The following is a 15988-nucleotide window of genomic DNA, read 5'->3' as shown; positions in this document are numbered from 1 at the left end:
ATTTGTTCAAAATGTATTCCTATAAGTATTTGATTAGGAATTCAAAATTCTATTGGGAAACTAAATTATAAATCTGTAAGTTTGTATGTGTTGCCCTCCAATTTTCACAGGTCATGGTTGTAATATTTAGTCTTTGTTGCATTTATTTTTAATCCCACGCTTTCCCAGTAATTTTTAACATCATTTAGAATAAATTTTAGAGATTCAGAGCTGATTTTGCAAAAAGTACCATATATCATCTGAATAAAATAAGAGTAATATTTCAATATCATATAGCTCAGATATCACCACGGCAAATAAGAATTATCATCATTTACAAGTTCATAAAAAACATTGCTAAAAGAAGTTAGCTAAGATCCATCTGTTTTACCCCCAAGAGAAAGTTTACAGTTTTTTAACCTAAAACCAACCTTAAAGCTGCCCAGTGTTACAAATCAATTCAAGTTATTTTCTTACAGTTTTTATTAGATCTGAACCTGTTGGCAATTTCAATTAATATTTTTAAAGCTATAAATAAATTAATAACATGATTTGGGGATTGAATAAGAATTAAATTTTTGAATCGATAATTATACAAGTTCAATATTAAACTTACTTTCTAAATTATTTAAAGTTAATAGCAACAATTGTCAATACTTCAAATCAATAAATCAAAAAGTCTGTCAATCAACATTGTGAAGATAATCTTTCATGTTTGAAAACCTTACAGTATATAAATAGTTTGATATATAATTACTGGTTATATTAATTCATGCAGATTAAAAAATATATCTAAAGTGTTTTAGATTTTTACTTTTAAGCTTTCTATAACTTGCTTGATTGCAATTTGCATCATATTGCATGAATTTATAATTGCACTTCCTATAATTTTTGGTTAATTTTTGTGTGTTACTACAATAAATTGTAAATTGAAATCTAGAATTCTTTTTCGATCTTATTCTTCCATTTAAGCTTAGCATCACTATATTACCAACTTATAGCTCAGAATTTCTGTAATCAAATGATTAATCATCTATATTTCAATCTTAATGGATGATTCTTCGATCAGATCTCTAAATAACAAACTGTTAACTTCAAGTTGTTTTTCTGTATTTTCTTATTATATATTTATTGTATTATAACCATATTATTTATTGTTTATGTATATGTTTCATACAACTCTGTTTAAAAAAAACTTCAAATATTTCAATTGATATAAATGACCTCTTTCAAATAGATCAAGTGCCTTAGATCAAAATGGAGATAAAACTTTCATAAGCATCATGCTGTTATCTTGGACTTTGATCTCAATTTCCATGGTATCATTCACAAAACATGTCCACAGACATGGCTATTTCTTCAGCTTTTATGGAGATGGCATGTTGAGAATAACTGTTTTCTGATTGTTTTTTATGTTTTTATTGCTTATAATTAGTTGAGCTTAAGTGAACTCATATTTGGAAATATTATTTAAGCTTCACCTGTGGAACACAAGGTAATGCTCTTAATAATGAACATGATTTAAGCAATTAAAATAATTACATTTTTCATAATTTATGCTTGATCTTCAAATAAAAAGAAATTGATCTTACTTTTTAACAAGTATTGTATATAATATAATAAATTATATAATTTATTGCAAATATTATTAAAGATAGCTCATTTTTTCAGACCTACACTAGAAGGCACAATGAAGGAAGGGGAGCCAGGCCCTTTGCAAGCATTACATGGCCAGCATACAGTCCATGGTTAGTACACACATATATCAATATTAATAACCAAAAATAGACTCACAGACTATGCAAATGGATAAGTAACATAGATCTCAGGTTTCAAAAGACTAAGCATGAGTCTCACTGTGAGTGAGGGTCAAATATAGTTGATATTTACTTTGGTTAATAAATTAATTATCTTTTGCAATAGTCTGTGAGAAGTTTCCTTTAAGGGTGTGCAGCGTTGCAAAAGTTGATTGAGGGACCAACATTATAAATGTTTAAAATAATCAAGTTTTTTAGGTTCAATATTTAAGTTTATTGGCGAATCGGCATGTTTGCCTTTGGCCATTTACAAACTATCTACTTATGGCCAAGACACAAAAGTATATTGATTTATAAAGCAATTTTATGATAACATTACATATATATATATTTACAAAAGCAATATCCTAATAATATATACGAAATTATAACCAATAGAAGCAGCTAAACTTCTAGCTTTTCTTGTCTTAATTTCATAGCACTATATATAAACTTAGCTATGTTTTGTAAAAATAAATCCCTCTTTACTGACATCAAATATTTAAATTTAGCCATATTTGGCCAATTATATTGAATATGATACTTTTTTCTAAGGTCTGAATAGGCTGTACAACAAAGTAGAAAATGGTATTCAGACTCAACAGTATCATGTGAACAAAGTTTACATTTTCTGTTTTCTCTGTTAATATTCGTATATCAACCAGTCTGAGTGAGTCTCTATTTCCAGTGAATGAGATAACAGTCTGAATCTTGATAATTCTTTTCGGTGTTTATCATTTTTGACACACATTAATTATTCTTTAAATAAAAAAAATATTTTTTAAATCTACAATAGTATTCCATTTTTGGTTGGGATGTTAAGTTAAGTTATTAAGTTATACCACATTTGAACATATTGATCCCGTACTCTTTGGGTTAACAAAGGAAAATAATTGTAACCTGTATTAAAATCAACTAACAAGTTACCATAACCCATTCTGTTTAACAAATCAGACATAGCTGAGTGCCATATTTTTTACTAGCAGGACTTATGCTATTATTATGATAAATATTGGATTGTTTTGTTAACCCATGGTGCATTAATGAATTTGGATTCATATTCATTTTTAGCTCCACTGGCCGAAGGCCATGGAGCTTATGTCGTCACAGATTGTCCGTCGTGAGTTCGTGCGTGCGTAAACTTTTACTTTAAACGACATCTCCTCTGAAACTGATCAGCGGATTTTGACAAAACTTCACAGGAATGTTCCTTTGGTGGTCCTTTACCAAAATTGCTCAAATGGTTCCGGTCCATTGCACAATATGGCCGCCAGAGCTAAAACTAGCAAAATCGTTAAACGACATCTCCTCTGAAACGGTTCGGCAGATTTTGATGAAACTTGACAGTAATGTTCCTTGGGTGGTCCTTTATTAAAATTGCTCAAATGGTTCTGGTCCATTGCACAATATGGCCGCCACAGCTAAAAATAGCAAAATCTTTAAACGACATCTCCTCTGAAACGGATAGACAGATTTTGATGAAACTTGACAGAATTGTTCCTTGGGTGGTCCTTAACCAAAATGGCTCTAATGGTTCCGGTCCGCTGCACAACATGGCTGCCAGGGCAAAAAAAATAGAAAAACCTTTAAAGAACATCTTCTCAGAAACCGATGATCAGATTTTGATGAAACTTTACAGAAATGTTCCTTGGCTGGTCCTTTATCAAATTTGCTTCAATGGTTTCGGTCCACTGCACAAGATGGCCCCCAGAGGTAAAAATAGAAAAACCTTTAAACGACTTCTCCTCAGAAACCGATGATCGTATTGCAATGAAACTTGACAGAAATGTTACTTGGGTAGTCCTTAACCAAAATAGCCCAAACAGTTCTGGTCTGCTGCACAACATGGGCACAAGCTAAGAATAGAAAAAAAAACGTTAAACTACATCTTCTCAGAAACCGATTATCAGATTTTGATGAAACTTTACATAAATGTTCATCGGGATGCCCTTTAACCAAAATTGCCCAAATGGTTCCGGTCCACTGCACAACATGGCTGCGAGAGTTAAAAATACTAAAACCTTTAAGGACTATTCGTCCGCAGTCTTCACGAAAAACATTTTAACCTACTAGCCAGTTGGACTAGCATAATGGCATATTTTACTAGTCCGAATGACAATCTAGTAGTCCGACTATTTTGCCACATTATAAAACTGTATGCTTGAGGTAAATACCTATTTCAATTGAGCAGCTTGCGGTTTGAGTAAACATTTCTTTATTATGATGCTCATGCAGTGATAGGGAGTGACATCCTTCTGTTGGGAATAGTGCTCCTTGTTTTTCAGAACCTATGGGTACTATGTAAAAACAAAAGGCATCTTGCTTGAATAGACTGTAATAATATCAACATGGTTAGAAAAGAAATGCCATGCTTTAATAGCTTTGATTACATTTTACTACTGAATTACCTCCCTTTAATAGAAAAAAAATAATGTCTTAATTTTTCACGTATAGCATCTTTAAATAATTTTTAAACAATAATTATTTATGAGTAAACATATAAGCATAAAGTTCTCACAAAAAGATCAATTTAAAAACCTTACATTTATACATAGGAAAGTATATATAGACTGAACATTAATTTTCGTTTAAGTGACATTCTGAAAGTTTATGAAACAGCTATTTTTAGTAACTTAAATGGCCTAAAAGTGTAAGTGAAACACCAAGTCGATTCTATCTCGTCAGTTCTTGTTCAGGTTAGATATTTGCTTCATAATCTATTCAGATTAAATGTTAACCGATGATCAGATTTTGATGAAACTTGACAGAAATGTTCCTTGGGTGGTCATTAACCAAAATTTGTTAAATGGTTCCAGTCCACTGCACACCATGGCTGCCAGAGCTAAAAAATAAAAAAAACTTTATACGACTTGTCGTCGAAACCGATGACCTTTTTTCGATAAAACTTGACAGAAATGTTTGTTTGGTGCTCCTTTACTCAAATTGCCCAAATCATTTCGGTCCACTGCACAACATGGCAGCCAGAGCTATTAAAGTAAAAAAATTTTTTTAAATAACTTCTCCTCAAAAATTGATGATTGTATTTCTATGAAACTTGACGAAAATGTTCGTTAGGTGGTCTTTGCTTGAACCTTTTGGCCAGTGGAGCACAGGCACTGATGTGCCTCTTGTTATCCAATATTTTAATGCCCTTTCTTTACATATAACTGACAATAGAAACCGTCCTAGCTCGCCTAAAACTGCGACATTAGATGTCAGTTGTTTAACACCAAGAATATGTTTGCAGAACTTAAAATGGAGTATATCTAGCTCGCTATGATCATATGCTCCCCATATCTCCGATCCATATAAAATTATTGGTACAACTAGAGCATCAAAAAACGATAGTTTAGTTTTAATATCTAGTATTAATCTACTAAAAACAGATAGTAGATGGTTGTATGCTTATAAAGCCTGTTCATTCAGCATTTTTACAGCATTATCCGTATTCCCAGTATAAGAAAAGTTAATACCTAAGTAACAAAAGATATCCACCACTTCAACAATTTCGTCATTAATTGTCCATCTAAAATTACACTGGCTTTTCCTTTTTTCAAACACACAAATTTTAGTGGTTTTTTTTAATGTTGATCTTTAAACCCTAGTTACATGAATACATATACAGAGGATTTAGCTGATGCTGTAAACTTACAGGATCAGTGGTAAATAATGTCAGTAAACAATTGCTCGTTAACACGATACAGCCTTTAGTTTTGATTGTATCTTGATGAAACTTGTACAGTATCTACATATCCATAAGAGCTTGGTTCCTTTTGGAAAACTAGCCAGATCCGCCCATGGATGCCTAGATTATGGGCCTTGATAGTATAAAAAAATCAGTGTGTCAGTAAATAATTGCTCGTTAACACGATACAGCCTTCAGTTTTTATTATATCTCGATGAAACTTGTACAGAATCTACATATCCATAAGAGCTTGGTTCCTTTCGAAAACTAGCCAGATCCGCCCATGGATGCCTAGATTATGGGCCTTGATAGTATAAAAAAATCAGTGTGCCAGTAAACAATTGCTCGTTAACACGATACAGCCTTCAGTTTTTATTGTATCTCGATGAAACTTGTACAGAATCTACATATCCATAAGAGCTTGGATCCTTTCGAAAACTAGCAAGATCCCCCCCCCCCCCCCCCCCCCCCCATTCATGCCTAGATTATTGGCCTTGATGGTATAAAAAAATCATCTAAACAATGGCTCGTTTACATGATACAGCCTTCAGTTTTGATTGTATCTCAATGAAACTTGTACAGTATCTACATATCCATAAGAGCTTGGTTCCTTTCGAAAACTAGCCAGATCCGCCCATGGATGCCTAGATTATGGGCCTTGATAGTATAAAAAAATCAGTGTGTCAGTAAACAATTGCTCGTTAACACGATACAGCCTTCAGTTTTTATTGTATCTCGATGAAACTTGTACAGTATCTACATATTAACATATCCATAAGAGCTCGTTTCCTTTAAAAAAAAAGCCAGATCCGCCAATGCATGCCAAATTATGGGCCTTGATAGTAAAAAAATGAGTATGTCAGTAAACAATTGCTCGTTAAAAAAATCGTACTTGTACAGTATTTGGATATCCATTAGAGCTGGGTTCCTTTCAAAAACCAGCTAGATCTGCCCATGCATGCCTAGATTATGGGCCTTGAAATGATTAGATCATGGGCCTTGATAGTAAAACAAATGCTATAATTGTGTAATAAAAGTTTGCAAACATGATACAGTCTTCAGTTTTGAGTATTCAGATACCCATAAGGGGTTGGTTCTTTTCGACAACAGTGATGTTGACCACACAAACCCAGCCAGTAGAGCATTTGCCCTTTTGGGCCTCTTGTTTATGAAAATGTTATATGAGTGATCCATAGTCAGTGCTTTTTCAAAATTCTTCAAAGAAATGAATTCCATGCAGAACTCTTGTTGACATTCTTATCTGTTCTCTCAGAACATGTAACAACTAAGAAGTCAAAGGAGGCTGACAATAGTTTGTTTGCCACATTTAAATACAATACAATCTTTATAACTTTAGGGAACAAACGCTCTCGAGAAGCAATCTCATCCCAGGAGATGCACAGTGTTATGAAAATAGATTGCTGCCAGCGAAGATGTTGCAGCTATTTCACACCTGAACAAGTCGAGGAAAGCCGGACAGAATATTGGGCACTACGGCAAGCAGATCAGCGGAAGTGGCTGAGAAAAACAATTCGAGATGCACAGGGCGTATACAAAATCCATGGCCATGTTATCTGTGAAGAGGGATTCTTGGTCATCCATAAGATTGGAAAAAGAAGGTAATACAGGACTCAATTGTTGTTATAAATGTGAAATAGGAAAAATTAAATACAGTTATGTTTAAATGTTTGGATCAGCATTTAGTTATATTTAAGATTATGTTTGTGTTAACTAGTATTGGCATTAATTGCAGAAATACATGTACAAGATGTAAGAGAAGAACATAATCATTATGTCTATTAAATTAATTATTGAAATTGACGCGATATTTTAATGCTCTATATGAAAAACAGTTCTGTATATCCTCATGTATGTCTTATTCAACATTCCAGTGCTAAATGGTATTCAAATCAATAGATGAGTTTTGAATTGTGTGTTTGTCCATTCAGAGACATGGAGCCCAAATTTTACTTTTTTGACCAATTAATTTTTCTTATTTTGCCCTGATTCGGCTATCAAGTTTTCTTAAAAAAACATTGAACCCTTCATTGAATTAACTTAATATTTCACACAGTGCCATCACATAATGAGGTGATTCATTCAAAAACTCAGTAATTTTATTATCCTTTATACAAATTATAGCTCCTGATAATGGATCTTAAGTTTTAAAGATTTATTAATAACCTTTATATATCAATTCAATTAAAATTAATTGACTTAATACTTAACACAGTTGTTTAGGACCATCACACAATGAGGTTACATAAATCCTTATTATCCTTTATATGGCCCTTGATTGACTTAAAAAAAAAAACTAGATTAAAGTATTAGGAAAAGTTGTGATTTGATAAAAAAACAAACTTATATACCATTCTGAATGGATCTTATACTTCACACATTTAATTACGACTATCTTACGATATGGTCACAGAACCCCATTTTAACCTTTAATTCAAAGTATGGCCCTTGATTATTTTTGTTTGTTTGTGTTTTTGACAGGCACATTTTAATATTCTTATCAAGGTTTTTATAACAGGAAATCAATTATTAGAATGACTTGTGTCACTGTCAGGGCAGGCTGGTGGGACAGCACCACCAAAGTTACCTTCCGTTAGAAAAATTATACCTGGGTTGACCTATAGTGACCAAACTTTTAGGTCCCATAGGATCAAGGTTACAGTAAAAATTATTATTTATAGATAAATGGTTGGTATTGATTAACTCAAGTTAGAATTGACATGTTGTGATCAAACTTGGTATAGAGGAAGGGGTTATAGAGATCTTTTATGAAATTGTGTTTTGGGCCCCATGAAATATGGTCTAGGTCAAGGTCAATGTTGCTAAAAGTAGAAATATAGTAACAGTCTTTGACTTACTTTTTTAGGCAAGTAATTCTAAATTCACTTTTGATATGTTAATTGTTTCAGGTTTTGGAATCTAAAGAAAGGCAAAGAGGCTCCTGCTTCTGAAGTTCCCAGAGTCAGAAGACCAACTGAGGCAGGAGTACATGCAGCTAAATGGCTCGAGGACTACATCAGGTTTTTTGCTGACAGACAGCCAGACCGTGAGGAGCTGCATCTTCCTGCATGTCTGACCAAAGACATGCTGTTCAAATCATACGAAGATGAGATGAAGCAAGGCAAAATTCGACCTGTCTCAAGGAGCCGGTTTCACGAGATTTGGTTGCAACAGATGCCGAATGTAAAAATCAGAAAGGTATTTAATTCGGCAGTTTAGTTGTGTAGAAGTATTTCTGGTATCACCGTATGTATATATTTGGTAATGTTTATATATGATTGATTATTGCCAAATTAGATTGGCTAATAGTTTGACTTCAATCACCACAGTAGAATGCTTCAATTCTGTTGGGCAAAGGTGTTGATTTGTCTATCGGGCTGAAAGTTGACCATGGACTATGAATTTCCTATAATTTCCCTCAATTGCTCACTATAAAGGCTTTTTAAGGTTAATGCCTTGAATGCAGTCTTATTTCCATATAACCAGCTTGTTCAGGCTGTAACATTGGCATTTCAATGGAATTTTGAATTAAATTCACAAAAATGTTAACCATGAGAAGACCCTCAAACATTGATAAGTCTCTAGGTCTGTAGATTAAAGTCATATCTATATGTGTGGGACATCTAGGTCAAAATAATTTTTTTTTTCTTTGTCATAGCTGTAACTTGAAAACAGCAAGTATAAAATAACTGACTGTGAAAATTAACGGAGTGAGGTCTCATGTAGAGATCTTTTTCAAAGATCCTAAATGTACCCCACAGGTCTCAGGTCAGCAGTCCCGGGCAACTATTGCCCTCATTTACTTCTTCATATTCTTTGGTATAGTATAGTTAAAAGAAATTAATTCTCATTTAGAAAAAGATTGCGACAAAAATGTTTCATACAAGAACCTCCATCATTTTCAGGATCCAGATGATCTACCACAGTGCCAGACATGTGCCACAATACAGACTGGCCTCATGCAGTTGCCATGCAAACAAGATCGAGAGAAATTCTTAAATCTGAGATCAACTCATCTGGAATTGCAAGCGTATGTTTCAAATAAATATTTAACTATCATCTAAAAGTATATTCAAATAATATTTTGCCACTTAAAGCTCAGTGCCTATTGAAACAATCCTGTCTATTTGAAAGTGTTGACCCCTGGACAATTTACATTTTAAAAGTTTTGAAATTTAGAACTTATGAACAGCTTTTTAAGAGGTAAAGATGTTGTTCTATATTCATGAAACTTAATCAGAATATTGTCCTTGATAAGATCAGTGACAAGTTTGAAACTAGCTGACATATGGGCTCAGAAATTAGGACACGGGGCTGAATCTTATTTTCAAAAGAAAAGTATCAGGAAGTTCAAATTTTGGTCAAAACTCAACACCTATGTCAAATGTCAAATCATAGAGATTCCCAAATTAAGAACACAATAGAGGCAATATATATATCCAGTAGCACATTATTTTCAGGAGATGTCGCAAGAAATATTACAAACACATAAGAAAGGCTGCCAAAGATGGACTGGAAGGGCGCCACTTATCGCTGATCATAGACGGTATGGACCAGGCCAAGACACGTTTGCCCCGTTTCAGTGTCTACTCAAAGGTAACATTACAATTAATTTGTATGCATAATGAATACATACAACAAATATTCTCATAAATTTTTTAATAACGTGTCATACTCCATTAACCTGAAAGCTTAGTGTTAAGAACGAATGCCATCCAAAATATTGAATTAGGCAAAATAAGAATATGCTCTTGATTCGTTCAGGGGCACCATCATATGGAACGTACCCAATTGAGCAGATGTTATTTTCAGGGATTCAAACCCAAGAGATTGCCAAGAGCTGTCTCATGAAAAGGATTCACAGTTAGTCATAAAACAGGGTTTATTTTCTCAATAGAACAGATTAATGCCGTGCTGTCAGAACAATATGATTTTTACTTTTTAGCCTTGTAAAAAACGAGTTCGTATCAAGTATCTCATCAATGAGAAAGAAGTTGTTTTTAATGAATAAGTATTTTAAACCTTTGGTTTGATTTTTAGTAACCGAAGATGCTCTGATTCGGCCTCTGAGACTGGCTGTTTGTTGGTTTTTAAAAAAAACTGATAGGCTGGAAGGAATATGGCTACTGGTATCTCTGGTTGAGGGTTAATTGAACAGTTGGATGGGTTTAAATTATAAGAGCATAGGGTTTAACACATGACTTTTATTTGAAGACCACTGATAACTATAAATACATGTGCTAGCCTTATAGTAGTGTCATATTAATTTTAAGCTCATCTGATTTTTAGAAAAAATGAATAGCTATGGTCAGATTCCTTGATTATTGTCACTGTTGTTGCTTATTTTTTGTGTTTAGGTCACTTTCATAGCAACTATTAAAGCTATCACTTTGACACTTGAGGAACTTGTAATCTGTTACTCTTCACAATGCTCCCTTTTTAGATGCTAAGTCTGTTTTTTTGGGTTAATCTTTGATTGGGTTTGGTTGATTTTGAGAATTGGGCGTCTTCATTGTGGGAAAGTGCAATGCAAAAGATCGTAAAGTGCAGTGCACAAGAACCATAACTCTTGATTCAATATTTTAGAGTGATTGCCCTTTGTTGGCGTTTGCATCCTGTTTTCACTTATTCAGGGCATATCTCTAACTATTAGAGTAACAACTTGAAAATTACATAGATCTCATTAAGGGCAAGTGCAGTGCACAATAACTGTTACTTTTGCTTACTTATATTTAGAGTATTTGCCCTTTGTTAATTGTCATGCTTAAAGTTTTGTCCAGGGCATATCTTGAAGAATATAAAATATACCAATTTGAAACTGTATAGCTAGATAGATATCATTGAGAGCAAGTGCAGTGCACAAAAACCATAACTCTTACATCTATATGTTTAGGGTAATTGCCCTTTGTTAATTTTCAAGGTTAAATTTTGTCACACGCATAAAAGGGGTCTCAACATGAAACTGAATATGTAGATAGATCGCATTGAAGGCAAGTGCAGTTCACAAGAACCGTAACTCTTGCTTCCATTTTTAGAGTTATTGCCCTTTCTTAATTTTCATTTTAAATTTTGTCCTGCTTAACATTGTTTACTATAGCTTAAATGCCACCTACACTTGAAGGTTATATGGCAACATCATTGTCTATAATTGAATAAAATGTCAATCTAACAGCTATTATGTTGACAGTAAATAGTTGGTCAGGCGACACATTCAACTCACAAAGTTCTACAAGTAATAATGGACTGAATTTTAAGCAAGTTTGAATTTTTTAGTGTTGTGCTTGGGTCACTTACTAGCAACCTATCAATGCTATTATTTTCAAGCTTTGTTATTTTTACTTTCAAGCTTTGTTATTTCTGTAAACTATCAAATGTAACAAATGAAATAAATGAACCATAAAAGAAGAATAGAATCAGAAGAGAGTTCAGCATACACAGGTTGTGGTCTTCTTGGCTCAGTGGTAATACCTAAAACTATCCTTCCTTAATGATTGTTTCCATATATTTAATTATATCAAACATATTTTTCAGGCCGATGCTCATCTTCACAAAATGCAGCAGCATGTTACTGGCATCAAGGTGCACAACACAAACCAGACATACCTGATGACATGGACTGATACACTTCATCCAGATGCCAATGTGACAATAAATGCCCTTGTCCATGTTCTACATGACATCAGTAAAGTAAGTTTATGAACAAATAAATTTCATTATAGTTTTTTATATGTGCAGTATAAAAGGGTAACTATTGTTCCAATGGAATGAAAGTGTTCCAATTGAATAGTGTTGCTCTCTCACCCAAAGGGATGTTGGTTTGATCCCGACCATGAATATTTATACCCCCACAAACGAAGTTTGAGGGGGTATATAGGAGTGAGCTTGTCGGTCGGTCTGTCTGTCGGTCGGTCTGTCGGTTTTCATGGTTTCCGGACGATAACTCATGAAAGGCGTGACAGATTTGAAAAAAATTTGGTACACAGGTGTAACATCAGAAGATACAGGTCAAGTTCGATATTGGGGCTGGTGGGGCCAAGGTCAAGGTCATTGTTACTAAAAATAGAAAAACGGTTTCCGGACGATAACTCATGAAAGGCTTGACAGATTTGAACAATTTTTGGTACACAGGTGTACATTAGAAGATACAGGTCAAGTTCGATATTGGGGCTGGTGGGGCCAAGTTCAAGGTCACTGTTACTAAAAATAGAAAAACGGTTTCCGGACGATAACTCATGAAAGGCTAGACAGATTTGAACAATTTTTGGTACACAGGTGTAACATCAGAAGATACAGGTCAAGTTCGATATTGGGGCTGGTGGGGCCAAGTTCAAGGTCACTGTTACTAAAAGTAGAAAAACGGTTCCGGACGATAACTCATGAAAGGCTAGTTTTTCTTGTCAGCAGTGTAACTTCTAAATTACTCAACAGATTTAAATAAAACAATACATGCATGATAAAAGAAGATGCAGTGTGCAGTAACCTTGGAGTTATGGCCTCTTTTCAAAGGAATGGTTTGCCATTCCTGTGTCCAGGCGGCATTTGGGGGTATTCGTCACTCCTGTGACAGCTCTAGTTTGTAATGTCCTCTCAAAAAGGACAGTAGCACTGGTTTCCTGGAAACAGATATGAGTAACAATATAAAGCTGTCTGCATTAAAGCTAAAAGTGGTGAAAATTTAAGGTATGTTTAAAAATAATCATTGCTTGGAGATGTTTTTGATGTGCAATTTTTTTACTGTTTGGAAGTTTAATATGTGAAAGAATGAAGGAATTCATTTGACTATCATCAATTGTTTATCAGTCAGGTTTCAAACATCCATGCCAGAAGACCTGGCAGCATGTGCTAAAGCTTTAATGAATTAGGTTAACTTAAGGGTATACAAACATTATTTTCATCATAGAAATGTTTGTCAATGAATGTTGTTACTTACTGTGGTATGAATCATTTCAGGAAACGGGCAGACTACCGGAAGTTTTGTACATCCAGATGGATAACTCCGGAAAGGACAACAAAAATGTGTTCATAATTTTGTTTATGGCATGGCTTGTCAGAAGAAGAGTATTTCAGAAGGTAATTATCAAAGCTATGATCTGTTTGATATGTAATATACTGTAAGCTTGTGGAAGTTGCATTTGATTATGTTTCCAGCATTCTATTGGAATGCATTTACAGTCAGGGATGTGATTTGTCCGCGGATCTAATGGCCCCAGGGACCCCCCCCCCCCAAAAAAAAAAAAAAATTCTTTTTTTACTGATTTAGAAAGTTACCACAGTTCTTTTGGTTATTAGAGTTGATATTCAAATTTAAAGTCAGAAGAACCCCTAAAAAGAGCTTTTAAAAAGGCAGTTTTTCTTCTACGACAGTGTGCTTTTGACCCCATAAGTGCCCAAAGAACCCATGGTCGAAATGGTTTCAGCCCTCCAGCTGCCTGGGGTCAATCACATCCCTGTCAGTCAATTATAGTTGGATGCCATTGCAAAGGAAGCTCGACATTTTTTTTTATATTTGATAACCTTAATTTAGTAATTATTAATAAAATGGACACATTGAAAGTTTAGATAAAAGTATAAATAGGACATAATGCAGTCATTGTGATAGTACTTTAACATGAAAGTAGAAAAATACTATTTTGAATCTACACCTATGTTTTTCCTTTGACACTGAAGTTGTAAGAATTGGAAGGTCACTCATACATCTAATTAAGATACCCATTACTTACAGGTATTGAATGATGTGTCCTCTTAGTAATGTTGCATATGAAACATTTTTTTTATTTTCATCTTTCAGGTGAAAATTGGTTTCCTCATGGTTGGGCATACGCACGAGGACATTGATCAAGTTTTCTCGCGTGTGTCCAGTCACCTGAGAAGGCAGGAAGTCTTGACCCTGCCGAACTTGCACAAGGAGATGCAAGACTCCCAGCACCCATCCCCGATCACAACTCACCTTGAAGGAATATTTGACTACAAGAAGACTATGGAAGGTCAGAGAGATCTGATAGAAGGCATCTCTGTACCACACCACTTCATAATAGCAGAAGATGATGGCTGTGTTAAGATGCGGTACAGAGACTGGCCGGACACTCCAGATAAGAGCATTGATTTGACACCAAGTATTCCAATAGAATATTTGCAAGAACTTGTGCCAGTCAACAGCAAATTTCATAGGGAAGCAGAGTTTATGGCAACAGACATTCCAAAATGGCAAACCTGTGGAAAACTACCAAGCTCAGCAGTGGAATGGTGGAGGTTTTTTTTAACAGATGCCAGCAAAACAACCAAGCCCAGTGTTGCATTTGTGAATGACCTGCCTACACAGCAGCCTAGTCTACAAACAGCCACTCTTGAACTGGTAACAACCCTACTCGAAGCTACGGAGCATCAAGTGAAGGCCCACCAGAAGGTTTCAAACCTTAAAATTAGGAAGCGGAGACAGCTCAGGGTGTGAAAAAGAATGAGAAACCTGTATAGACTTACAAAAAATGCAGTTATGGAAAATATTAATTTCAGATAACAGGATTATAACAGTTCATTAAACAGGTGAACACACAACAATATTAAAAGATTAGTGAGAGCTAAAAGATTTACAATGATCTTTTATTGTCTAATGAGAGAGAAATATCATGTTTTCTGCACATTTCTTTCAATTTAAACTCATCCTTTTCGTTGTATTAACAATTGTATCAATTGTGGTACATCTTATTTGGGAGTAAGAGTGCATCTTTAGAGCTGCACTCTCACAGATAAATGGTTTTTGTCATTTTTTTAATTCTTGTCTTGTAAAGAGTTAATTTTTGTGTAAACATCTTCAAACCAGTGATAAAAGATCAAATTACATATTTTCATATTTCCTTCGAAAATAAATGTTTTATAGCTTAAGCCATTACTAACGGTTTAAGAAAAATGCATTAAACATCAATTTTTGAACTTAAAAAATCTGAGATCTATTTTTGTCAGCAGTTACTGTTGTATAACACTGGTCAAAAAATCAAAAAAAGTTGTCAATGTATTAAATCTGTGAGAGTGCAGCTTTAAGGAAGTTATTTTATTATAATTTTTGTGTAATCTTTTATAAAATCATGGGTAGTTAAATTTGTTTCTACAGTGTTTGTGAAAAGGAACTTTTTGCTCAGAAGTTTTTTATTAATTATTAAACATTTTGGCAATTTTAACATACACATTTACATGTGACCAAGTCACCAAATGGTGCCAAATCAGCAGATTAAATTTACCAGTGTAAAAATCAGGCCCCTTTTGATTTATTTTAACACGGCACTCTCTGAACATAGTCTCCTATTTTTTAAACCTTTTTTCCTCTTATTTGATTTATACAAGAATTCTCATTAAACTTATGTATGCTTAAATTCAAGTAATTGATGTACATTCTTGAGTTGGATCTTTATTCCAGCATATATTCTTATGTTTATATTAAACTTGTACAGTTCATGTTGGTCATGCTTTTTATCTGGTCTCCCTTTGTTTCCCTTTATGAAGGCTGCATGGTCTTGTA

The 15988-nt window shown here is 34.1% G+C and overlaps 1 protein-coding gene across 1 annotated transcript; it reads left to right on the top strand.

Annotated features, from left to right (window-relative positions):
- Nucleotides 1-1655: 1655 nt before the first annotated feature.
- LOC128224569 (uncharacterized) lies at nt 1656-15349 on the top strand. Its single transcript, XM_052934462.1, has 8 exons — nt 1656-1727; nt 6818-7079; nt 8388-8676; nt 9384-9508; nt 9939-10074; nt 12010-12165; nt 13429-13548; nt 14267-15349. Exons 1-8 carry the CDS (start codon nt 1670-1672, stop codon nt 14924-14926), a joined length of 1806 nt encoding a protein of 601 aa, XP_052790422.1. The 5' UTR covers nt 1656-1669; the 3' UTR covers nt 14927-15349.
- The last annotated feature ends 639 nt before the right edge of the window (nt 15350-15988 follow it).

The sequence above is a fragment of the Mya arenaria genome, chromosome 17, assembly GCF_026914265.1.
Source record: "Mya arenaria isolate MELC-2E11 chromosome 17, ASM2691426v1".
Taxonomy (NCBI): Eukaryota; Metazoa; Mollusca; class Bivalvia; order Myida; family Myidae; genus Mya; species Mya arenaria.
This window is presented reverse-complemented; position numbering and strand designations above follow the sequence as displayed.